We start from the raw sequence: 24,591 nt of genomic DNA, 5'->3' as shown, positions 1-24,591 counted from the left end.
CATGTGCTGCTGGGGGATTGAACCGCGGTCCCTGTGCTTTGCTAAGCTTGTTCTAAGTAGGTGCTTTAGACCACTGAGCCATCTCACCAGCCCCTGTATCATGGGTTTGATTAATGTTAGGGTTCCTAACTTGAGTATCCAAGTTTTTGTCAGAGACCTGCAAGTGACAAGAGGATTTTTTAATTCTACATTTTCATTTCAAAAGCAATATTTTACATCATGTAACTCAGTTGTGTCCCAAATTTTCTGATCAAGGAGATTATAGGGCCACAGAGGAACGTGACCAATGATGTAGAGTGTGTGTAAGGAGAGTCACAAGGAGAGAAAACATTTTCTCAGGCTTTCACAGACAGCAAATTGGCCAAGCAGTGGCCGTGACTCATCCACATGGCTGACACCAACAAAAGATCTACAAACTGAGGTACAGGGTCTCAGGATAAATCCTGACGGGATTTGACTGACCTTATCAGATACAAAAGCTACAAAAAAGTCTTATTACATAGGTCTTGCTTTATCTTGGTCTTAACCATCCAGCAGAAAAGTATAAAAATAAAGTATAAGAAGTAAAGCCATGTTGTTATGTTGAGCTGTAGGGGACTCAGGTCAACAACTTCTGACATTGCCAGTCATGCAGAAGACCCAATACTATTATGTACTACTGGACTATTTTGGAATATTTTGCTGAGTTCACACACCTATAATATTTAAATGATGGAACTAAACAAAAAAAGGGGATACAGATGAATGACCATTTTTGTATCTGTATTCAAAATGGTTAGGATAGATATATAGCTACATTCTCTTAATTCAAGGAATAGAGGGATTTGTTCTAATAGTGTTTGTAAATAGGCTATCATGTCTGCATCTTGTACAACAAATAACCACTAGGAAGACAGTATACAATGTGTTAATTATTGAAACTGTCCTACCAATTTGATTTGAAACTGTCTCATTGCTATTTCTCAATAAAATTATGAAAAAAAAAGAAATGGATATATAGTGAATGAAGCATCTCTAGGCTACAACAAATTTTTTAAAACTAACATGAGTTACTATGGTTTGAAAAGTGAACATAAATTCAATTAACAAAAGCAATGTAATTAATAAAAGCTTTTACAAAGCTGCAAAAAAAGCAATATTTTACCCATTCCATAGGTGCAACTCCTATAATGATCATTTGTACTTAAAATTTACTAGATTAAGACAGATTTTAGGGGGAGGGTTGTTGGGTTTTTTTGGTTCAAGGTCTCACTACACAGATCCAACTCATAGTGATCCTCCTGTTTTCAGCCTCCCAAACTCTGGGATTACAGGTGTGTGCCACCACGCCCAGTCTCAATCCCTGTTTCAGCACCCCCCAAGGGTGGGACCGGCACAGCATGCCAGGGATCAAACCCCAGACTCTGAGTCTGCCTAAGCAGGTGCTTTAATTGGCTGAGCTATGGGGCCGGCCCTAACAATTCTTCTTTATAATTTTTCTATTGATACCGATATCCAACCCCATGCTTGGAAGGTCCAACTTTGAAATGTTCTGTTCCTCCTCTGGGTCTAATCAATTATTCTGCATTGTTTAAGTGAATTCACTTGCTTAAGTGAATTTTTCCTAAATGAACTGTTAATTTCAGAACAGTCATATAGAAAAAATTGTAGAGTCGCATTTAACCCTAGCCCAGTTTCTCCTATTATTAATACACTACTGTGGTGAATTTGTCATAACTAATGAATGAATACTGATACATAATTACTAACTAAAGCCATACTTCATTCAGATTTTCTTAGTTTTTTGATTTTTAGGGTTTTCTTTGTATTTTAGGGAAGGGTCTACAGGGTGTTCAGGGTCTCACTACTAGATCAGACTAGCACCTGTTTACAGCCTCCCAAGAGCTGGGATTACAGGCACACACCACCACGCCCAGTCTCAGATTTTCTTAGTTTTTACCTAATTTTTTTTGTTCTAGAATCCTATAAAGGATACTTGCATTGAGTCACTCTATCTCTCTTTTTTTTTTTTTTAATTTATTTATTTGTGTGTGTGTATGTGTGGCCAGCTCAGCCCACCAGGGGGTGGGGCTGGCTGGCATGTGGTGCTGGGGGATTGAACCACAGTCCCTGTGCTTTGCGAAGCTTGTTCTAAGTAGGTGCTTTAGACCACTGAGCCATCTCACCAGCCCACCCTATCTCTTTAGATTCCTTATGGTGTGACAGTTTATCAGACTTGCCCTATTTGTGATGATTTTGACAGTTTTGAAGAATACTTATAGGGACTGGGGAGATGGCTCAGTAGAATAAGTGCTTCCCTGGCAAAGGCAAGAGCCTGAGTTCAATCCCTGGTTCCACCAAAAAAAAAAAAAAAAAAAAAAAAAAAAAAAAAAAAAAGAATACTTATGTGGTATTTTGTAGAATGGCCCTTGTTTGGGATTTGTCTGTCTTTCTCATGATTAGACTGGGATTATGAGTTTTGCAGGGGAAGACACAAAAGGTCAGCACCAGCTTCACACATCAGTTACCTACCGTGACTGTGCCCTAAGACAGCTTGTGATAACTTTGGTGTCCTTGCTGGGGAGCTTTGTCAGGCCTCTCCACCTTCTATATTCTGTATCTGTTGAGACAAGCGACTCACTGCAGTCCACAATCGAGGGGTGAGGATTCACTCACCCTCTGCATTGAGGATGGGTTGTCAGCATAAATTATTAGGATTTTTCTGCATGGAATATTTACCTATTCCCTACCACTTATTGATTCCATAGTTTGTTTATATCAGTATGGGTCACTCATACATATATCACATACATAATGCACATGTATATGGATCTCATATATAAATATATATGGTGCATATATAACACTTTGGGTTTCAGTTGTATGCTAAATATATAAAAATGTTTACTTGGGGCTGGTGAGATGGCTCAGTGGTCTAAAGCACCTACTTAGAACAAGTTTAGCAAAGCACAGGGACCGCGGTTCAATCCCCCAGCACCACATGCCAGCCAGCCCCGCCCCCTGGTGGGCTGAGCTGGCCACACACACACACACACACACACATACACACACACACACACACAAATAAATAAATAAAATTTTTTAAAAAATAAAATAAAAATGTCTACTTGTTCAGATTGTTTAGCCGTGTACTCCTTTTTCTTTTTCACACATTTCTGTAATTGTGTTTTCCCTTGTTTTTGAGCACTTCCTTATTTTCTGGCACTGTGAGATTCCCCAAGCTCATCTTATGTATTTTATTTTATTTTTTACTTATTTTATTTATTTATTTATTTTATGGAACCAGGGATTGAACTTAAGCCCTTGTGCTTGCCAGGGAAGTGCTTATTCTACTAGCCATCTCCCTGGCCCTGATGTATTTTAAATACCTGTTTTCATGGTGGATGTGTCTATTAAAATTAAATAGTATTTCATAGCTCAGGACCCAGAACAGATAGCCCATTTGGGCAAGATAAAAATAAATGTTAGGGTGTGGGGAGATAGCTCAACAGCACAACACCTGCCTGGCCAGTGCAAGGTCCTGAGTTTTATTCCTGGTACCAAAAAAAATAAATAAATAAAAAATGACATGACTATTCTTGAATAAATATGAATTTCTGTAAGAAATAAATGTATTTTTGAACATGAATAAATACAGATTGTTGCACATAAATATAGATTACTATATATTAAAAAATAAGACATCTACTGAAAATATTTTTTTAAAAAAATAAATGTTAAATAAAAATTTCTCAGGCCAGGGAGACAGCTCAGTAGAATAAGCGCTTGCTTGGCAAGCACAGGGTCATGAGCTCAATCCCCGGTACTGCAAAAAATGAATAAATTTAAAAAAATAAAAATTTCTCAGAGCACCTGCTTCCCTTCCTCTAATTTTTAGCTTTACTGGAACAATAAACTAAGGCCAGCGCCCTCAGCATTTCATTCTGCTTCTTTCTCTGCGTACCACCCTCTTGTCAGTCTGGCTGTCTTTCAGACCTTCTCCACCTTCCTACTGACGGCGCCCATCTCAGACGCTTGTGCGTCTGCAGAACTGCTGCAGAAGTGTCTGGTCTGGACGGTTTCCTAGTCCCTTTCACAGACGCATCCATCTTTGCGCACCTGCCATACAACATGCTGACCTTTTCTCAGGATGGCCCCACTGAGATGGGCATCCATGGCCTTCAGCAAATAGGGCCTTGCCCAGCTGCGTCCCACCGAGGGGCATTCTGCCCTCAGTACCATGAAACACTAGGCCTTGGGCCAGGCATTCTTGGACTGCACGAAGAGCTCTAACTCCCACCCTTGGCCTGCTGAGCCCTAAATGGCCCCGTCATCTCTGGCATTCAGTGGTCTTTGCTAATTCTGTTGAATCTACGTCATGCTCTGGAAGCCGTACAATTGTGCGTTTGTCTTTCCTGCTAGATTGGAAATCCCTCATAGGGAAGGACCGGTGTGCTTTGTTATTCTTTCTTCCCCTCTTTGTTGCCTGGCCCAGAATTTACCGTATTCTAAGGCAGTTTGACAGCTGCACATCCCACGGATGTGCTAGTACTCTGTACTCTGAAGCCTGTTGTTCTAATACCAAACACGAGAGGGCACTGTTAGCAAATTGGCAAAGAGGATTATAAACTCCAAGGTTGAGAGAGGTTTATGAGAAGGTGGCTTCTGTTCTGATGATTGTGTGGCTCTTACTGCTCCTCCCTTGTTCTAAGCACATTCACTTGAGTTTATTCATGAGGTACATTTCTGTTGGGTAAGGGATAAAGATAAAACCTGCTAATGCCACTTTCATCACAGGTCAGATCTTTGAACAAGACTGCCCTTACAGTCTCTCCGGACCCCAAATAGCTCTCTCATAACCCCCCTACCCCCCACCAAAACCAGTGACTGCCAGTCCAAAAGGGAATATATGATATAGTTCTGCTCCCCTGATAGCCCTCCTACATTGTGCACAGTACACACACTGACTCCGGAGCTCTGGGGGAGATTACTAGGAAAACAGCACTCCCATTGGCCATCACCCCAGGTATGCAGTATCAGATCCCTGTGGGCTCCGGGGCTGGTTGGAGGTGAAACAGCACCTGGGGGTCCCCAGATGTGAGAAGCACTCCTAGTGACTACAAGAGGGAATCCCATCCAAAGGGACTGAAGGGCTGGGGAGATGGCTCAGTAGAAAAAACGCTTGCCTGGCTAGTGCAAGGGCCTGAGTTCTAACACACACACACACACACACACACACACACACCCTCACTTTTCCCCGTGCAAAGCTTCTCTAACTATGGGTGTCTTAAGCACTGAGCCAATATGAGGCCCAGATGAAAAGGCTGAGTCCCAGGACCCCCTCCCCCCATCTTTGGTGTAAATTCTTCTTGACCCTGTCCTGAACACATCCCTGATAAACAGGAAGGCATCTGCAGGATCCGTGGTCATCCCTCTCAGAGAATCTGAGATCTGTCTGGGCATCAAAGCCAGACACCACCACACTGGAGGGGACACCAGCCTCACCAAAACAATTCCTCATTGTGTTCCACTGTTGGAAATCATGAATTTGTAAACAAACCCTTACATTTAGGCAAGTCCTGCCCCGGCTTTGTGCTGGGTGTTTTTTCTTCCCTGAACAATGTCCTTTCCAGGAGGGCCAGCGGTTCACACCATTGTCTGAGACCCTTGGACTACAGGAAATAGCACCAGATTCTTATCAACTGGGGCAGCCAGGCAGAAGTAGTGTGGAGTGGCCGGATGAGATCATGTCCATAAAGCAAGCTGCTAGTCTGAGACATCATTCTTGTATTCCTTTATCTGTGAGCGCAGAGCCTGCCTTGTCTTCCCAACAGGCCAGGGTTGGCTGCAACTGTCCATAGTACGGTCCCTCCGTATGATGGCAGACACCTGGAATCTGGTCCATGCTTCTGCCAATTTGGCAGTCCTGTCATAGCTATCTACCTGGTTGTCCTTCTCTGTTCAGTGAGACACCTAAGGCAATGAAACAGGCACCATTCATTGGACTAGGGTGTCTGCTCTGGGCATCTCCCCAAAGGAAAGATTGGGCTGCAAACCCCTGAATGCAAGCTCTTACCTGATTGCGGAAGGCCTGACAAGAGGATAGTCCAGCATCTCTTACAAGGCCTCCTTTCCTCTTTGTAGCAGTTCCCACCCCCAGAGTAGAACGACTTTGTTAAAGGTTCAACTAAGGAGCCAGGCCTTTCCACAAGGAAGCTCCCGTGGAGAAAGTGAAAGGCTCCATTAGGTTGTAGTCTCTAGGGAACAGGGTCCTTGCATGGTAAAGATGGCTGGGGGCTGGGCAGTGGAAAGTGGCCACGGGCCACAGCTGCCTTCCTCATCTCCTGTACATGTGAGTGAGTCCAAAAGAGAAAGCGGGGTGGAGGTGCAACAATCCCCAAGCTCCTTATCAGATACTGTGGCCAAATCCAGCCCTGCCCACTCGGAGTTCCTCTCCGAGTTTATAATCTTAGAAAACCCTAGGGATTTGTTCTTTGTATGTGTTGAACTTTCTCCTTATGGAGTCCTCTGCAGTTTGGGACTGGGATGAAGTTAGGTTGGGTCTTCTAACCAAATAGTTCTGAGCAACTAGTTCTAAGACATGGTTGCCAGGGAAGCCTCCATTTGCTGGGCTGGCAGAGGCAGGGGAGCTGTCCTCTGGGTCCCAGCTGGCCGGAGCTTCTGCCAGCTCCTCTGCTCTGTGAAGGGAGCACAGCTTGGCTGGAGATAGGCCAGGCGCCTGGAGGCTGCTAGCTGCCCATTCTCCCAGGGACTGGGGTGACTTCACCCACACTTAGCTAAGTGAAAGGGAAGCAGAAAAACCATTTGAGAAAGCATGAAAGGTGGTTTTGTTCCCTTATTTTTCCCCCACCTTTCCTGAGAAATTACTCATCAGGATTGCAGGATAGCCACCAGTTTGGGGTGTTTCCTAGCCCCCAAAGAAGACCACGCCAAACACAAGAGGGAAAAACGAGGCTGAGGTGGCAGGCTGGGTGTGACAGGACAGGAGCCAGAGGCCAGGCAGAGCCTGGGGCCAAATGTCATCAGACTGGTGGCTTGGCAGTCCCATCCCTGGGTAGCAAGTCCTACTCTGGGGAAGGCCATAGGAAACCAAGATGTGACTGGCACCCAGGAGGTTGGGGCATCTAGAGTTTAGAGGCTTAGAAGGCAGCAATGAACAAACAGCTGTCATAGCTATCTACCTGGTTGTCCTCTGTTCAGCGAGACACCGAAGGCAATGAGACAGGCACCATTCGGTGGAGTAGGAAAGACTCTAAACGTTTTTCCAAAGTACTCTTCAAAACACAAGGTTCTAGCTGTTCCATGGGAAAAGAGAGAACCAAAGGTTTTTGGAGGTGCACAGTGGGCCAGAGATATAGCTCAGGGGTTTAAGTGTCTTCCTGGCAAGTACAAAGTCCTGAGTTCAATCCGCGGGACCACACACACACACACACACACACACACACACACACACACACAAAGATAAACCTAGAGATGCACAGAGCATGCAGTCATCATGTAAATGAATGAAGAACTATCACAGGACTTCACAGGGCAGGTACACAGGCCCCACTCAGCTCTGCAGGGGCCCAGGGGGCAGAGGTGCTCTAATTTGATATAGAAACTATGAGATGGCGAAGGATCTCCAGGGACTAGCTTTTCATAGGGTCCCATTTTGGAAACACTCAAGTCATCTTTTCAACTCTAACCCCTTTCCAGCTCTAAACCTGTTTGGGAAACCATGAAACCAAAGCCCAGGGGAAGTATGAGACTTACGGGGGGAAACCGTAAGAGGAAGACAGAGGGCGAAATTCCTGGAGCAGGAAATAGTCTCAGGATGGGATGTGGGGCGGGCGCAGAGAGACATGGTGGGGCAGGGGGCGTCAGAGCACGACCGCTCAGGCTCAGCTGAGGCGCTGGGCTGCCTGGGAGCTGGGGGTTCTGGGAGCCTTATTTACATACTCTGGCTACACCAACGCCAAGTAGGTACTTGATGATGCCTCAGTCAGTGGTGGCTCGGGGTAAGCTAACAGAGCTTTACGCTTTGTCAGGCAGAGGTGTTTGTGGAGAAGGCAGGATGCAAAAGGAGACCCCCAGCTCCAGGGCCAGGCTATAAGATGGGACCAGCGGCTGAACTATTTAGTCTCCTAAGCTAGATCATAGGTGAAGATGTTCATCCAAGCGAGAGGCCCAGGGCAGCATCCTTGGAGGTGAGGTGATGTCGGTCCCTCTCTGTGGCTTTTCCGTCTCCCTTTAGCCCAGTGGAGCCTGCTCTTCGGGCAGGAGGCATCATCAAAGTCGCAGCATGCCTCCTAGGTCAGATTCTCAGGGCCTCCTCTCCTCCAGAAGATGCGGCCCCCACACCACAGCACAGCCCAGGAATGAGGTCGCTGGCCTCAATATACATCGGTATGTGGCTTGCGATGCAGACAGCACCAGGCTGAGTGTCTCCATTACAAATGTCAAGTGTCGTGAAAAACGAACACAGCTGCCTACGTGCCTGGCTGCCCTCTGCCAGGACTTTTTTCCTTGCTCAAGATCCTCTTGAAGTCCCAAAGAGGTCAGTTTTACAAGCCCTCAGGACAGGATTTTTCTATTTTAATGAGCAATCTCATCTTCATAGACAAAGCCCTCTGACTCCTTCCTTCCCCTGCTAAACCCATTTCCCTTTGCTAGAAAATACCATCCAGGCCGACCTTCCCCTCCCAGAAGAAACGGGGTGGGTTCTCCTTTTCCAGATTAGGCAGGCAGTCAACTTAGCAAAGAAATACAAAGATACGATTATGATATGATTATGTGACATAAATATCAACTTCATCCCTTTCCTTGTAGGCTCTGCTTTCTTCTCCAGATTTCAAGGACAGTTATCACAATAGCAATGACAAGAATGACAAAAATAACAATAGCAATGACAAGAGTGTACTCTGAAGACAGAATATTCACAAGGCCCATCTTGACCTCCAAACACAGACGTGAGGTTCCCACATAGAAGGCATTTCTAGGAGTACCATGAGGAGCACGGCAGTTGGTAGAAGCTGTCCGTATTTTTCCAAGAGCAGGTGTGTAGTCTTCAGGATCTTGTGTTCCTCCTCTCCGTTCTCCAGAGTCGTTGCCCCAAAGGACCCAGCCTGGAGCCTTCAAGCCTAGGCCCTGCCCAAAGCCTACTAAAGCCTCAGTTATCTTTTGCTAGATTTCCAGGGATGAAGGGGTAGAGTAGGCTGCAGCTCTAATACCCTTTACTGGAGCTCTGCTTTCTCCTCCACCTCTCTCATGGCCCCATCTCCCTTTCCCTTCCTTCCTCCAGCCACACCCCCCTTCCTGCTCATCTTTTCTGTCTTTGCCAGCTGATATCCCACTAGACAGCCCCTCCAAGCCAGAAGAATTCTCAGGTTGTTCACAGGTTAATTTTCGTCCTTCCAGTTCACTTGCCTCACAGTCAAGGAGCAGAAGCGGGGACTATTTCAGATCCCAGTACTCTGGCATGGTCAAGATGCAGGAGATAAAACCCAAGGCGCTCAGAGTTGGAGTCTCCATGGGACAGGAAGCCGTGATTGGATCCCCACCCCTTTCTTTCTTTCTTTTTTTTTTTTTTTAAATTAGGGAATCCCAAAGCCTTGTCTCCAGTCAGTTTTGTGGGTCACTAACTTGTTCCTGTGCAGTCTGGGAACACATTTTCACTTAGTTTTCCTCCACCTGCCCTATGCTCCCTAGCCTGAGAAAGTGCTGATGACAAAAGCACCTCCCTTCACATCCCCCAAATGTGACCTCCTCATATAAGCCTCATCACCCAGAACCAGCATTTTTTTTTTCTCTACATTTTCCCCCATAAAAGAAAAAAAAAAAAAATGGAAGGGGTGGCGCTGAGGATAAAGCTGAGTGGTTGAATGCTTGCTTAGAATGACAAGGTCCTGGGTTCCACCACAGAAGGGAGGAAGGGAGGAAGTGAGACAGGAAGGGAGGGAGGGAGAGAGGGAGGGAAGAAGGGAGGGAGGAAGGGAGGGAGGGAGAAAGGGGAAAAGGAAGAAAAAGAGAGAGAGAAAAGAAAGAAAGAAAGAAAGAAAGAAAGAAAGAAAGAAAGAAAGAAAGAAAGAAAGAAAGAGAGAAAGAGAGAAAGAGAGAGAGAGAGAGAGAGAGAGAGAGAGAGAGAGAGAGAGAGAGAGAGAAAGAAAGAAAGAAAGAAAGAAAGAAAGAAAGAAAGAAAGAAAGAAAGAGAAAAAGAAAGAAAAGCAGGCCAGACTTTCAAATAAACTATCCACGCTCAACACTTATTTAGCAGAAAATACAGACTCTGGGGAACATCTGGTCTTCCTATGGCTCCTGAACTAATTAATATCAACTTGAGCTCTTCAAGACACCGCTTCTGGATTTGTAGTCTATCCCAAGGGCCTCCCACCCTCCCTCCATGTTCATAGCTTCTCAATTCTCTGTGGTCCTGGAAAAAGTCCTGGTTCCAGTACTGATCCCCAGCTACAGCCCACAGAGCCTCCACAATCCTACCTTCACAGCTCTGGGGTGCCTGCTTTGCCCTGGAAAGATAGCCCGTTCCTCCTACCCCTACCCTTCTCCAGCTCTTTTGGAGCAGGTCTCCCATGGACATCTCCTCATCCGAGATGGCAGTTAGCATTCCCTAGGTTCAGCGGTGAAGAAACCAGCACACCTGCTGCAGAGGGCCGCTTGTCATCATGGAAAGCTCTGGAAGCGTTGCCACCACTGCCCCAGATCTGTCCCTCTCCCTTCTCAGCATGGGAACCTCACAGTAAGGAGTGCTAGGGGTGGAGTCTGGCGGGAGGTGTGGGCATCCCAGCAAACCTGGCCTGACAGTTCAGGGCTGGAGAAGGGAGGTGAGGCTGTGAGGTCCCTCTCCCTGGTTTATAAAGTGGGATCTGCAGCCTAGACCCCTCCTGGATAACCAGATAACAGGATAACCGGCAGCTGATGCCTCTGTAATTCTGAGATGCAGAAGAGCTGACAGACACAGCAGGGAGCCACCAACATAACAGGACATGAAAGGAAGGGGTAGGGTGTTGCTGCTCTACTTTCTCAACAGCCCCGTTTTCCCTCCCCAGCTCTTTTCTCAATAGGGCTACCTTAAGAGGCTTCTACCTTCCTCGGGCTGCCTGAGGGCCCTTGCCTGGATACTTCCTTAGCGCTACCCCCATGCCCACTCTGAGGGTCACTTAGAATGCCCTTTGTTCTGCAGGCTGGGAAAGAACCACCCAACCCTCTCGCCTTGGGCACAACCGGAAATGTGCTCCGGAAGCCAGGCCATCTCTGAGAACAAATGGCAGCTCCCTTGGGGCTGCTGAGGGCCAGAGCACACCAGCTTCAGTCTGAGACTCAGAAGACAAAGAGGGGCAGGGAACAGGCCTTAGGCACAGGGCCCTTCCTTTATGCCACTGGCCTTTCCTGAGTCCATAAGAGGCAATTGGGCATCCTGGTCCCTCTGCTCTGGCTGGGTAGGTGGACATCTGGAGGTTGCTGCCGGTTCCCCTGACCAAGCCCCTATCGGCCCTCATCTATGTGGCCTCCACCTCCCGAGGTGTCCGGTTGCGCTCAGCCTGGCCCCGACTCTTTACCTTCTTGCCCAGCACCAGCCCTGCCCAGCTTTTGCCCTTGGCCTGTTTTCCCTGGCTTCGGAAAGAGCCTGACCGCTCCCCGCTGCCTCTGCACCACACTCGCTCACAGTACTCGTCCACCTGAGGCAGGTGCGCAAAGCCAGTGAGCTGCAGGACGTCTTTATACCAAGCCTTGGGGGGAGCAGAGGCCAGGCCTCCCCGAGCTGGAGGCAGCTTCAGCCCCGGCTCTCCAGGGAACAGACTGTCCAGCTGCGTGGCCACAATCACCTCCAGAGCCAGACGGACCACGGTCTGGGAGAAGCCGCGCTCCAGTGTTGTGCAGGTGTAGGTGCCAGCATCAAGGCGGCTGAGTCTGCGGAACAGCAGCCCCTGCTCTGTTTGCAGGACTCGCTCGTCTGTCTTCACCTGGCGAGCGAGGAGAAGGCACAGGGATCCGCGGAGGGACAGAACCTGTGCCACCTGCGCCTTTGTCCCCTGCTTTTCCATGCTCAACACTTATTTAGCAGAAAATACAGACTTGCTATCCTCAGGACTCTGCGTGGGTACTTCTCGCCTTGCCCACTCTCCCCTTCCCAGGGGGCACCAGCAGCTTGGTGAGCTAACTATAGGCAGAACTTCCCCTTCCATAATCCAGGAAAGAGACTGCAAAGGCGGTCAAAAATTTAAATGACTAATGTCTGCGCCAGTCACAGCCCTGGGGGACAGATCTTGGCCTCAGTGAGCCCAGTACGCACACAGCCAGGAGGCCGGAGGGTCTCAAGGGTACCACAGGCGACCAGGTGGGACTCCCTGTCTCAATCTGCCCTGTTCACTCTGCAGTGTGAGGCCAACAGCCCGGGCCTGGATGGCTGAGTGCCTACTTAAGTATGGGAAGTGGGAGTGTGGCTCTAGGCCCAGCCCTGTCTAGGCTTCAGTTTGTCTCTGTGTGCGGAGGGAGACTGCTTGGGAGGTTACTGTTGCACAATTCTTCCCGTGGCTCCTTCCTACCCCAGGGAGTCTCCTCAGTGCCCAACCCAACAGCTGGCCCAAAGCTGGCCTCCCCTAGTTCCCAAGCTGGAGGGGGAGCCCCTCCTGTAATCAACACTCCCTCTCCCCTCCCCTCCCCTGTGGGAGAATGGTTCTCACCCTGCCCAGCCTCAAGCCCCAGACTGAAGCCATCTGGGGGATGAGGAGATTGGAGGGGTGGTGATAGATTCTTCTGATGGGAGGACATGGCCTGGGCAAATAGCTGCTCTCCAAGGAAGAAGCATGGAGCCAGGAAGTATGGAGGTGGGACAAGATCCAGTGATCAGGGACAGGCCTCATGCAGCAAAGAACCCCTGGGGAAGAGACCCTTCCAGGGTGAGTAACCAGGGTAAGCATGGGGCCTGCTGGACGGACTCTCACAGGTCTCCTTCCCCCTCTTCTAGTCACCTCTGGCCTGGACATCCCCAGAGGCAGAAATAGGGGCACCTCCTCCTAGGCACGCCAGGAAGAAATATGCGCTTTCTTAGATTGATCTTAGCAAATTTATCTTTGCTCCAAAGCCCCTTCCTCGGGCTGAGGGCTTAGGGTTCAGGGCTGGAGGTAAGGTCCTTCCTTACCTGGTCAGGCTGCTCATCCTCTGACCTCTGCAAGAACCAGTGCACGGCAGCCTGGGGAGACTTGGGCATGCACTCCAGGAAGGTACTGTTGTGCTCCGTGCCATAGACTCTGGTGGCCTCCAGTGCTGGAGCCCCCTCTACAGAGAGGGCCAATTGGATCACCTTGGGAACAAGGGGCCCCAGGCCCACAGGGCCACCAACTGACTCCTGCCCACTATTGTGTTAAGGATTGTCACTCCCTAGCCCAGCACTGCACCCCAGGAAACCCACACATGTACTGATTGCAGCTGTACAGATAAACTCTTACAACAAGATTGGTCTGAGGTAATTTTTACAGGGAGGACACCGAGGCCTCAGGACAAGCAGGGACCCACTCACCATCCTGGCTCTGGCCCAGGCACTGTGTGGCAGGATTGCCATGCCGGATGTCCTGCCGGCGGAACCGGCGCTTGCCCGGACTGGGGCGGTAGCGGGTACAGGAGGCACCATCCCAGGCACAGTAGGGGTCCCGGGCCAGGCAGCACTCTGCACAGGCACTACCGTAGGTCTCACACCCATGCAGCCGCAGCTGGGCCACACCCAACGGGGAACACACGTACAGCGTTTGCTGGGGAGGAACATAAACAGAGCTTGTAGGGGTTCTGGCCTGCACTGAGGAGCACCAAGGCGCCCAGCCCCTGGGTTGCCCGAGATTCTGCCACATTCAGGAAGTCTTCCAGAGCCTCCTGGATTCATTCATAAAAACAAGGATGTTTCTCACCCACCTACCGTGTAACAGACCTTGCGGTAGGAGGTGCAAGGGTTAGAGTTTCCTCCATCTTCTAAGGGATTTCTCCAGGCTTCCCTGCTGTTGGCCTTTGCCTTCCACCCCAGTGGCTTTTACTGGACTGGCCTCTGATTCTAAAGATGTGCTTTACTTTAAGCAGGCCTAGCTGTACTAGGAAGTTGGAATTTACTGACTGGACTCAGTATAGCATTTGCAATTTGTAAAACGGCCCACAGCAGGCTTCTAAAAGTGGCTCCCTTGTTTGATCTAAAATCTGACTTTATTTTTTTATTTTTTTTTTGGCAGAACCAGAGATTAAACTCAGGCCCTTGCACTTGCCAGGCAAGCACTTATTCTACTGAGCCATCTCTCCGGCTAAAATCTGACTTTATTTCCAAGAACATTTCACCTTCCTGAAAAACTGGACTGAAAAAAAAAGAGCCAGACTTCATGGCTCTGTCCTTATCTCGTCTGCCCAGTGCCATTCCTGCCCACTGTTGCACTTAGCCAAGCCCAGTTCCCAGCAGGTTTGGCCCTTACAAGGCCTACCCAGGCTGCTTAGCGCGGTTCTCTGGCACACTACGGCAGTGCTCAGGGGGGCTACAGAAGGGCAAGGAGATGGGGACACGTGAGAAGGGGGCAGCTGCGCTTACCCTTTTGACGGAGATCTCCATCTCGATGATGGGCGTTGGCACCTGGGGAAGAAGTAGGGTCTCAGGGTGGGGGGATAAGACCCTCCGCAGCATCATTGCTTTCAGCCTCCTTCACGGCCCAGGCGGGGCCCCCGATCTCCCAGCCTGCTGGCACCTTTCTGCAGCTAAGCCTGGATGATCTTTCTTGTCATCATCAGGTTACAAAAAAGAGTCTCCTCTTCTCTCAGTGGGGGACTTAGCTCAAAGCGCAGGACTCCAGTGTCCCTCCTCACAACCATGTTCCCCAGAAAGGAGGTACTGTCCCCCACCATCCATCTTGTGTCCAGCAGAGCAAATGGTCCCCCAAACACAGACAGCCCCCTGCCTGGCTCTACAGAGGGGCCAGCAGAGTCCTTGGGAGCCGGGGACTTTCAGCTACCTCCTCACTGTAATGTGGGCCCTGTAGGACCTTGTTGAGGTGCTCAGCTTGGTCATCCCTCCCGGGAGCTGCCCTCAGCCCACAGGCCATGGCTCTAGGCCCCTCAGTCATGCAGAAACATCAGTGAGCCCTCAACAGCAGTGTGTACCAGCACTTCCAGAGTCCCCTAGGCTTGCTGAGGATACAGCCTCAAGCCCAGGGACAGGATGGAGGCTTTCCCATTGGCCCCTGCTCACCTTAAACACCTGGAGCTCCTCCAGCAGCACCTCTTCGGGCTCAGCCGAGCCTGCTGCCTGGAGAGCCAAGACCTTGAGCACAGAGCCTGAGTCTGGGCAGCAGTGGAGAGGTCAGCAGGGGAGAGAAGGGGATCCTATCCCCAGCCCCAGCCTAGCCCCTGCTCTCAGCGCTCCTACCGGTCCCCAGGAAGATGACATCATAGGTCCCATCCTCAGCCTCCACACGGTCCACCACAATCTGCCGCAGCCTCTGGGCCGGGTTAGTCTTGATAAGGATGGGCCGTCCGTGCCAAGGCCGCACAGGCTGGAACATGAGGGGGTGGGCTCTGACAAACTGCAGCACCTCGTCAGGGTAGTCCTTGGTGCCGCCAAAAGGTCGTCCTGGCTTTGCAGTCATTTTGCTGGGGCACTGCAGGCAGCAGCAAAGAGAGCACCTAAGTTCCCCGAGGTGGCACACCCCCACCCCCATCCCTGTCCCCAGTCTGTTTCTGGCCCCACTGGGAACCTCTCCCATCTCCTGCCACACTCCACCCCCGCTCCCCTTGGGTCTACCAGAGCCCCACCTATCCCTGCCATGCAGCTGCACATGGACCTGGGCTTTCCAAAGAGGAGTCCGTCCTCACATCTGCTTGGGCCTCCCCTGCCAAGCAGATACTCACTACGCCCGGGCGGGGGAAGGGCACTTTGCCCCCATAGGGTCCCCACTGGTGCTGAGGACCATCTTGGTGGGCAAAGGGCCCATTGAAAACCTCCCAGATGTCCACCATGTGGTATACACAGACGGCGAAGCCCTGGAACACAGCACTGCCAAGGACAGGAGAGGTCAGGCCAGGGTTGTTGTCCTAGGCAGGAGGGGAACAGACTGGGTCCATAGCAGAGATGACAGTGCATGCTGCAGACAGAAGCTGAAAGGCAAGGACACTGAGGCAAAGAAGGAGATGGAGAACACAGTCACAGAGTCAATGAATCAAGGACAAAGAAACAGACTCACAGCAAGGATGGGACAGAAAGGCAGGGGCTCAACAGAGGGACCACAAGTGCGGAGATGGGGCTGGGGACAGTAGGTAGGGTTCAGGGATGCCATGTGTGCCCACCTGACAGTGCTGAACAGTGCATACACTTCAACGTTCTTCCCTGCCTTGGGCCACAGCAAGAATACATCCTCTGGGACACAGAAGGGGCACAGGGTCACGCAGTGCCAAGACACGTCCTTGCCAGCTCTGAGTCCTTCCCTCCCAGCACACAGGCCTGCCTAGCCACGCCCTTACCCAGCTGGTCAAAGTGGGTCTCAGCGCCTCCAGGACCAGGCACCGAGCAGACCAGCCTGGCCTTGAGGAAGGTGCTCCATTTGTTCACCAGCACCCTCTGGCCACCAGCATCATTCTGGGGGTGGGGGCCGGAGTCAGCCATGGGCTCTGCAGGACAGGCCCTGTCACTGCCTCCTCCTCCTCCTCCTCCTCCTCTTCATCCTCCTCCTGTGCTGCCACCACCCTTGCCCATGGAGGGGATGCATGACCATCAGCTTGGCACCCTCTCCCGGGGTTCCCTGTGGGAGGCGCACAGTCTGGGATAGGGCTCACTGCCCCATCATGGCTCTTACCACACAAACGCGGCCCACACGGCTGACAGTGATGTGGCCAGGGCCACCATCGGGTGATGGGACAGTCTCAGAAAAAAAGAAGTACACCTTGTCGTTGTCCCGGTCAGAGTTGTCAGGGATCCGTGCAGCCATCACAAACCGAGGATCTGGGAGAACCACAGCGGGTGATGCTGGGGAGAGGCTCACGGGGATAAGAAGGGGCTGGATCCAAAAGGGAGAGGTCTCCATGGGGACCCCACTGGAGGCATGAGCCCCACAAAGTGAGGGGCCTTCCCTCCCCACTTCAGTATCTCCCCTCTTGCCAAGGGCAGGGTGGGGCCCCAGCCAGCCTTGCCTCACCAAGAAGGACACTTTGATCAGAATCTGAGCGCAGAGCTGGCCGGGGACCCCCGCTTCGGAAGATCATGGCCTCCCGCCCCAGGAAGTCAGCAGTGAGGCCAGTGTACAGCTCCCCACCTGGAGTTGGGAGGGACAAAGTCAGCAGAGGAGGAGGTCAGGCTGCCCTTCCTACCCTCCCCATGCCTACTCTGGCCTGGCATCACCCACCTACAAAGGTGCTGGCGAAGGGGCGGCTGGGCTCATGTGGGCACCGTCCCCGTCCATTCTGCAGGCTGCTGGGCTCCAGATGGAGCACATGCTGGGGGGCGGGGGAGGTGTCACCTGGAGAAGTGGCTCTAGCTCCCACCCACACAGTGCGTGCAGCTGGAGAGTGGGGGTGCATAGACAGCGCCCTCATGCCACGCCCCTCTCTTGGGGTCAGCACCCAGCACAAAGGGGCCTTTTAGGTCTGTGCTGCCTCTGCCCCCATGCAAGCTCAATGGGAGCTGTTCAGGCAGCAGGGAGGAAATGTCACTGCTTCCCTGGCATTCTGGGGGCTGGCCCAGCCTCACCTCCCCACGATGGCCAACCGCGATGAAGGCACAGATGGGCTGGAAGGCCCCAGTACCACATGTCAAAAGGTGGGTCCGGTTGTGAGGCTGCAGTACCCGTACGAAGTTGGCACATTCGAGCTAGCAGAGAGGAGGGGACACGGGGGAGCCTGGGCTGTGGGGGGCCTCCCATCTCCCCATCCCAAAGCTTAGCCCAGCCTGTTGGATCACCTCAGGAAGTAGGTAGGAGGGAGCAGCCACAGACTGGGGTTCACACCTAAGCTGGTGAGGTGTGGAGCACGCCCTTCCCACAACACTCACCAAGGGATCTCTTCCTTTTCTAATGCATTCTTCCCTCTGGCCTGGCTGCGGTGGCCACAGGACCTAGAACACAGCCTGGTGAGCCCAGATACGCCCCCAATCTTACACTCTCAGTTTCCCCACTACTCCTTACCTATCCAGCTCACCTCCCGAGGGTCTGGCCGTGTCTGGTCCAGCCGCAGAGAGTACAGGGCATTGCGGCCCCCCAGAAAGAGGCGGTCCCGGTACTCATCCAGGTACACTGCCTGGAGGTCCAGGGGACCTCGGGGGCCCAGAAAGATGGCAGAGCGATTGGCAGACAGGAGGTCTAGGACAGAGGAGAGGGTGGTGGGTCAGCCGACCTCCCCAGCCAAGGGGAAGTGGTGGGCCTCAGCTGTGCATACACACATGTACACATGCATACACACACGTTGGAAAATGTTTCCATCCACAGGGCTGCTGTAAGGCAAGGGGCACACAGCTCGTGAGGTCCAGTGGGATGGGAGGAACGGAGCCTCCACCCAGTCCCCGGCCCAGCCACCTGCCTCCCACTCCTCTGTCCTTTGGCCCCTCTTGTCCAGGAAGATGGCCCTGCTGACAGAACTTAGAGTAGTGGGACTTGGGGGAAGGGTAGGCAGGTCCCAGCAGCACTCAAGGTTGGCTCTGTGGCAGAGGTGGCAGGCAGGACAGCAGCACATCCTGAGCACGGGGACACCTGGAAGAAGCTAGGCATGGGGCAGGCCAGGCTGGCTGGACTCCAGCCTCCAGCTTGGGGCTCAGGCCAGAAAGGACTTTCTCCCTGTGGATGCTGCCTCTCTGGACTGCAGAAGTGGGAGGGGAGATGTCTGAACTCAGGGCTCCCAGGAGTTAGGATCCTGACACAGGTCTTTTGGATTTGACCAGCAAAGTGCATGCATCGTGGAAGAGGAGACTGCCAGTAGGGCGGGTGAGAAGGGGACACAGGCCCCAGAATAGCAAATGCCTTTCCCTACAGGAGCACCTCAGCCCAGCCCTGGCCCCACATCATCCCCAAGGCATCAATAGCCTCTTCCAGGAAGCCCTCCCTGGTTGTCTATATCCTAGGGAACTTCCTCTAGTGGGGGCTGTGTGTGTGACATTGAGGACTGAACCCTTTCTTTTTCATTTTTTATTTTTGAGGTAGGATCTTGTCAGTCACTAATTTGCCTAGGCTGGGATCTGGTTTGCGTTTCTCATCCTCCCCGCGTGCTGGGATTTCAGTACTACTGCAGCCAGCCTGGGGGCTTTTTCTAGTAGCCTGACCTATAGCCTAAACCACAGCTTACAGCGCAAAATGGCTTTTCCCCTCAGACCCTCCAGGGTGGAGGAATGGGTCCCCTCGAAGCTCCAAGGCATGCCTGGACCTCTGGATTCTGTCCAGGGTGCCCAGGGGAAGGAGGGCACTCTGCCTTTCCCAAGAGAAATCTGCCCCAAGGCTGTGTCTCAGGATACCCAGAGGAAGCTGAACCACACACCCCCTGGAGGGCTGCACCACATAGCCCTGGCTGGTGGGTGGAGAGAGAGAATAAAGCCAATTTGAAGGACAGGCTGCAAGAGCTAGGAGAGGCGCCTCCGCTCCCCGTGAGACATACCCTGCTCCCTCCCCAGTCTCTGCTGAGACCCTCCAGACCTTCCCTGTCCCTTCTCTGCCCAGCCCCTACCTGGTTCTCCCAGACTCCACATGTCTCTGCCTCCCTCACCCCTTAGGACAGCCCTGCCCTGTTCACGCTTCCAGAGGCTTGCCTCTCTCCCTACCCTCCCTAGGTCATCCCCAGCCTGGGCATCCCCTTCCGGGACTGGCTGGGATGCCGGAGAGCCCAAGGCACTCATACCACAACGGACAGGACAGGACAACAGACATAGGACAGAAAATGTAGCACACATGGGCCAGTACCTCGATAGGAGAGCCGCAGGCGGGGCACGCTGGCACCGAGACTGGGACTGCCCTCTCCGAGCAGGAGGCCCCCCATGAGAAAGCAGACGGCCCAGGCCAAGGGGGCCATGCTGGGGGAGGAGCCGCCCTTGGGTCCTGCCCTGGCTGTAGTTTGCTCTGTCGCCACCACACCAGCCACTTATAAGGCGGCAGCTCCACCCAGCCCTGGGCGGGAAGGCAAGCCCAGAGGAGGAGGGGAGGCAGGAAGAAACCTCATCCACCTGCCGTCCCCTCTACCTCAGCTGGCAGTGCTGCTCTGGGGAGACTGTCCCAGCTGAGGTGTGGACAGCTTTCTCAGAGAGGTGTTCATACACACAGGTCCCCAAGCTGCAGCAAAGCCATAGTGGAGAAGATAGCCCAAAGGAGAGGTTGGAGATCAGGGCTCAGAGTTAGAATGGCTGGGTGGAGTGTGGACTGGGTTCTGCTTTGCTCTCTGCCTCTCCAGTACCCATAGCAGCGGCCCCCACCTGCGCCCAGATCCAGGACACTATGACAGCCCAGCCCCAAGAGACTGCCAGGCTCCAGGGCCACAGCTCTCATTTCTTCTAGGCTCTCTCTCAGCTCACTGGGCTTGCTTCTGGGTAGGGGACAGGGAACTCCCAATGCTTCCGTGACCCAGCAGCGTGCTCTTCCCAGAGCCCCTTGGGCCACACACACACCTGATCCTGTGCCCCCCACCAATGGAGGGGGTGACTCTGCCTCTGAGAGCAACTTCGGCCCCTGGCCCCTCAACTCCCATTTCACCCCACCCCAGACCCCTACACACAAAATCTGAGGCTTTGGGCACTAAAGACTTCAAGCTTTTGTCTTTTTTTTTCTTTTTCTTTTTGTGGTACTGGGGATTGAACTCAGGACCTTACACTTGCCAGGTAGGCACTTATACCATTGAGCTATATCCCAGCCTAGGGAGATAGCTCAGTAGGATAAGCGCTTGCCTGGCTAGTGCAAAGGCCTGAGTTCAATCCCCATTTCCACAAAAAAACAAAACAAAACAAAAAAAGACTTCAAGCTTAAGCTGAAGCTCCAGGAATCTAGAAAACCCTGCAGGTTAGGCGTTGCAGATAGCATGGCCGTGGCCCTCTGATGGTGGTCAGGAAGCCTGTGGGGTACTCAGGGAAGGAAGGACCTTGCCCCTGTACCCAGCAGACTGAGAACAGTCCAGCTCAGCCCTGCCCCTTCCTGGGACCTTCTTTGCTTCTGGGGCTCCTGGAACCCCCTTTACTCTCCCCATCTCAGCCCTGGGAGGGAAACAGGTTGACCCTCAGTCCAGGGGTACAAAAATTTGTCTCTTTGCCCCATCACATATGCGACCCAGAGCTGCTCAGAGCCTGGTGGCTGCCCATCCCGTCAACACCCCACATCCCGTGGTGCCACCCTATCTGGCCAGGCCCCCTGAGTCCTTGTCCTGCTGGTAACCAACCCCCTCAGGCTCCCCCTACCTCAGCCTTTGGTTGTGCAGGCCTTGGCCCAGACCCTACATCGGTCTTCTCCCAGGGCCAGGGACCAGCCACCCTGTGTATAACAGGGCTCATACATTGGGAGTAGGGCTTATGCAGGGGCAGCTATGGAATGATGCTATCCTGGGACCTCCAAGGGTGGGAAACATTCTGGCACAGAGCCCAGGCTGGAGGCAAGGCCACCATCCAGCTGGAGAGTGGGCCAAACAGCCCTTCTGCCATCATGTGGTCACCATCTGCAGGCAGGAGGCCCAGGCACTCCTCAGCCTGCCATCCCATCCTGGAGGTCTCCGCCCAGCTGAGACCTCTGCTGAGGCTGCAGGGAGGGCTGCATTACTGAGGCAGGGTGCCAGGACCCGCTCACTCCATCACAGGGGCCGGGACCCCAACTCTGTTGACTTGTATGGCCTTGGTCAGGCCCATTCTAGAAAGGGGATAGGATCTCTGCTGAAGGGCCCAGCCTACTGGCTGCAGGTGCGCAGCAGACCGCTGGCCGAATTGGGATCCATGGGCCCAGCCACGAGTATCTGGTGCCAGCTAGTGGACAAATATGGAACTGCCAGAGCTTCCAAAGCTGCGCGCTCCCGCCAGGACCACCCCGCAGGCACCCGCGGGTTCTTAGGGAGGCAGGCAGTAACCAGGCAACTAGCACAGAGGCATCAAGAAGGGCTCCATGGAGGAGGCGATGTCCAGGCAAACGATGCACAGCTCAGAAGTGAAGAGGAAGCCCAGCTAAGTGGACAGAACTAGGTGTACGTACACAAGAAGCCACACCATGAGTGGAGAGGAAGTGCTGAGCCCTGGGCCAACGTGTGTGTGTGTGTGTGTGTGTGTGTTCACATAGCGGGGTGCCTCCAGGTGGGTGGTGGAGAATGGCAGCTCTGCCACACCCAAGTGGAATTCTGGGGTGGGCACATGTGTAAGAACCAATGGTCTACCCACCAGCCCCACACAGCTCGAGCCCACTCAAATCCTCCCATGTGTACCCTGGAGCGCCCACCATAGTTGGGAACATCTTCTGTCTCTCCCAGGACCTGTGTCCTCCACGGGTAACAGATGAAGGCACAGCCAGGAGGTGGTTGGGGCCACCTCTGCTCGACCCAGCACACATGGTTTATTAAGAGGCAGTGCTAGCCAGAGAGGCTGACTGAAGAATCCCGGCCATCTCCCCCCACCCATCTCGTTAACGCTCCACATCGCATGGTGCGACCCCATCTGGCTGGGCCCCAAGTTCTTGTCCTGCTGGTAACCAATCATCTCAGGCTCCCCCTACCTCAGCAACCTAGGGTCCTGCCAAAGTCCCCGAAGGTGCGTAGCTGCCCACCTTGGAAGCTCTGCCCAGGCCACCTCACTGGCATCAGCATGCAGCCTCGCCCACCACCCCTCTAACTCGGCCCCTCTCTCACCCCACTGACCTCCTCTTTCTTAGCTGCCTTTAGGGAGTGCCTGTCACCCAGCCCTCTGCCACCTCTCTACAAACTTCCCAAGACCCTCATGCGTGACTAAAGCCTCATACTGACTGACACCTACATTCACAGTTCTTGCCCCTCGCCCTCCCTTACCTCAGTATCAGCTGTGGCCTTTCCACTCTCCTATACCAAAGGCATCTCACCTGTGATATGGATAAAAAACTGTCTTGTGACCAACCCTTCAAAAATCCCTCACTTGAGTCAACTGTGAAGTGGTGCAACTATAATCCTAACACTCTGGAAGGCTGAGGCAGAAGGATCCCAATTTCAAGCCCAAACTGGACAATTTAGCAAATTAATGAAGTTGCTTTATTTTATTTTTGGCGGAACTGGGGATTGAACTCAGGCCCTCAAGCTTGCCATGCAAGCGCTTATTCTACTGAGCCATCTTCCTGGCCACCGAAATTCTGTTTTAAAAAGGCTGAGAGGGGCCGGGGAGATGGCTCAGTAGGATAAGCGCTTGACTGGCAAACGCAAGGATCTGAGTTCAATCCCCAGTTCCGCAAAAAAAAAAAAAAAAAAAAAAAGGCTGAGAATACAGCCCCTTGTAAAGGTCCTGGGTTCAATCTCTAGTACTGGAGGTAAAGAGAAAAATGTTTTCCTGGACCCAGTCCCAAGGAAACATTCCCAATGGATCAGATTCTACAAAAATTCTAACCTACACCGTTCAAAAGTACCAAGAAAGCTGACAAACAGCCACAGATTTGTGAAAAGCAAGGAGACAGGGCAGTTGGATCACAACAGAACTTTGATTGGTTGCTCCAGAAGGACATGGACAGGGCAACTGACAAATTCTCAGTAAATCTGCAGCTGAGTTAGAAGTTCTGTGTCCATGTTAATTCCCTGGGTTTGATCACTGCCCTGTGGTTACTTAATAATTAAGGTAAGGTAAGCCATGTGCTGCATAAATGGGAGGTCTGTGTGCTATTTTAGCAATATTCTTTTTTTTTTTTTTTGGCTGAACCGTGATTGAACTCAGGCCCTTGCACTTGCCAGGCAAGCACTTATTCTACTGAGCCATCTCCCCAGCCCATTTTAGCAACATTCGTACAAATTTGGAATTTCAAAGTAGAAAATAAAAGTAAACTCCACTCTCCCATTACCCTTCCCCGGTGTCTCTGTTTGCAACTATTGGGAAATTAGGGTTTGACAAAACACTTAAGGGCCATCCCTGATTCCCTAGTTTCTCTTCTATTCAGTCCTTCAAGTTCAGTCTGTTCTAGTCCCAAACTACACCTGAACCCCTACCCCATCTTCTCTTCTACCCCAGCACCCTGCTGTGCCAGAAGCCTCAGGCCTTCATTACCCAGAATCCACCTCTGCCTCAGGAGCTCCTGGCCCCCACAACTCTTTTCCCTTCTGCAGCCCAACCAGCTCCTCACCCTCACATGAGCTGTGCTTCTCAAGAGAACCCAGCTACCAACCTCCTCCCCAAGACTGCTAGAGCTGGGCTTTAAGGAAGCTCCTGAGGCCTTCTCAGCCTTTCCTATGGCTGGTTCCCTGTAGTTCTCCAGGCCTTGCTCAGCATCACCTCCTTCAGGAAGCCCTCTTGGACCACTCTTTCCCATAGGCCCAAAGGATCATTCTAGCCCTGTGCACACATCTCCCTCTGCATTCTCAAGATGACCAGAAATTCCAGGGACTTCAGGACCAGGCCTTGCTCTGATGTGTCCTAGAATCCAAGCTTGGGTCTAGGTCAGTACACACTGAGCAACCACTGGATGATGCACTGGT

At 52.1% G+C, this 24,591-nt stretch overlaps 1 protein-coding gene across 2 annotated transcripts; it reads right to left on the bottom strand.

Annotated features, from left to right (window-relative positions):
- Window positions 1–10,524: 10,524 nt before the first annotated feature.
- Window positions 10,525–20,051, bottom strand: Sema3g (semaphorin 3G). Of its 2 annotated transcripts, none has more exons than XM_004631661.2 (16): window positions 19,893–20,051; window positions 18,148–18,308; window positions 18,002–18,064; window positions 17,702–17,821; window positions 17,358–17,448; window positions 17,151–17,267; window positions 16,812–16,957; window positions 16,480–16,594; window positions 16,306–16,375; window positions 15,871–16,015; window positions 15,389–15,620; window positions 15,212–15,303; window positions 14,558–14,599; window positions 13,517–13,745; window positions 13,139–13,275; window positions 10,525–11,960 (listed from the first exon to the last, which is right to left on the bottom strand). In XM_004631661.2, the coding sequence occupies exons 1-16, from the start codon at window positions 19,999–20,001 to the stop codon at window positions 11,496–11,498; spliced, it is 2,334 nt and encodes a 777-aa protein (XP_004631718.1). In that variant the 5' UTR covers window positions 20,002–20,051; the 3' UTR covers window positions 10,525–11,495. The 2 variants fall into 2 exon arrangements, with proteins under 2 accessions (XP_004631718.1, XP_023571484.1); XM_023715716.1 differs by lacking the exon at window positions 10,525–11,960 and adding an exon at window positions 12,010–12,874.
- Window positions 20,052–24,591: the final 4,540 nt, after the last annotated feature.

The sequence above is a fragment of the Octodon degus genome, unplaced genomic scaffold (assembly GCF_000260255.1).
Source record: "Octodon degus isolate 3935 unplaced genomic scaffold, OctDeg1.0 scaffold00043, whole genome shotgun sequence".
Classification (NCBI taxonomy): Eukaryota; Metazoa; Chordata; class Mammalia; order Rodentia; family Octodontidae; genus Octodon; species Octodon degus.
This window is presented reverse-complemented; position numbering and strand designations above follow the sequence as displayed.

Coding starts and splice junctions, on each gene's coding strand:
- Sema3g (XM_004631661.2), bottom strand. CDS start 20,001: ATGGCCCCCTTGGCCTGGGCCGTCTGCTTTCTCATGGGGGGCCTCCTG. Junction 17,449..17,701: donor CGGTTGGCCATCGTGGGGAG/GTGAGGCTGGGC, acceptor CCCGCCCCCCAG/CATGTGCTCCATCTGGAGCC. Junction 16,376..16,479: donor GACCCACTTTGACCAGCTGG/GTAAGGGCGTGG, acceptor TCTGTGTCCCAG/AGGATGTATTCTTGCTGTGG.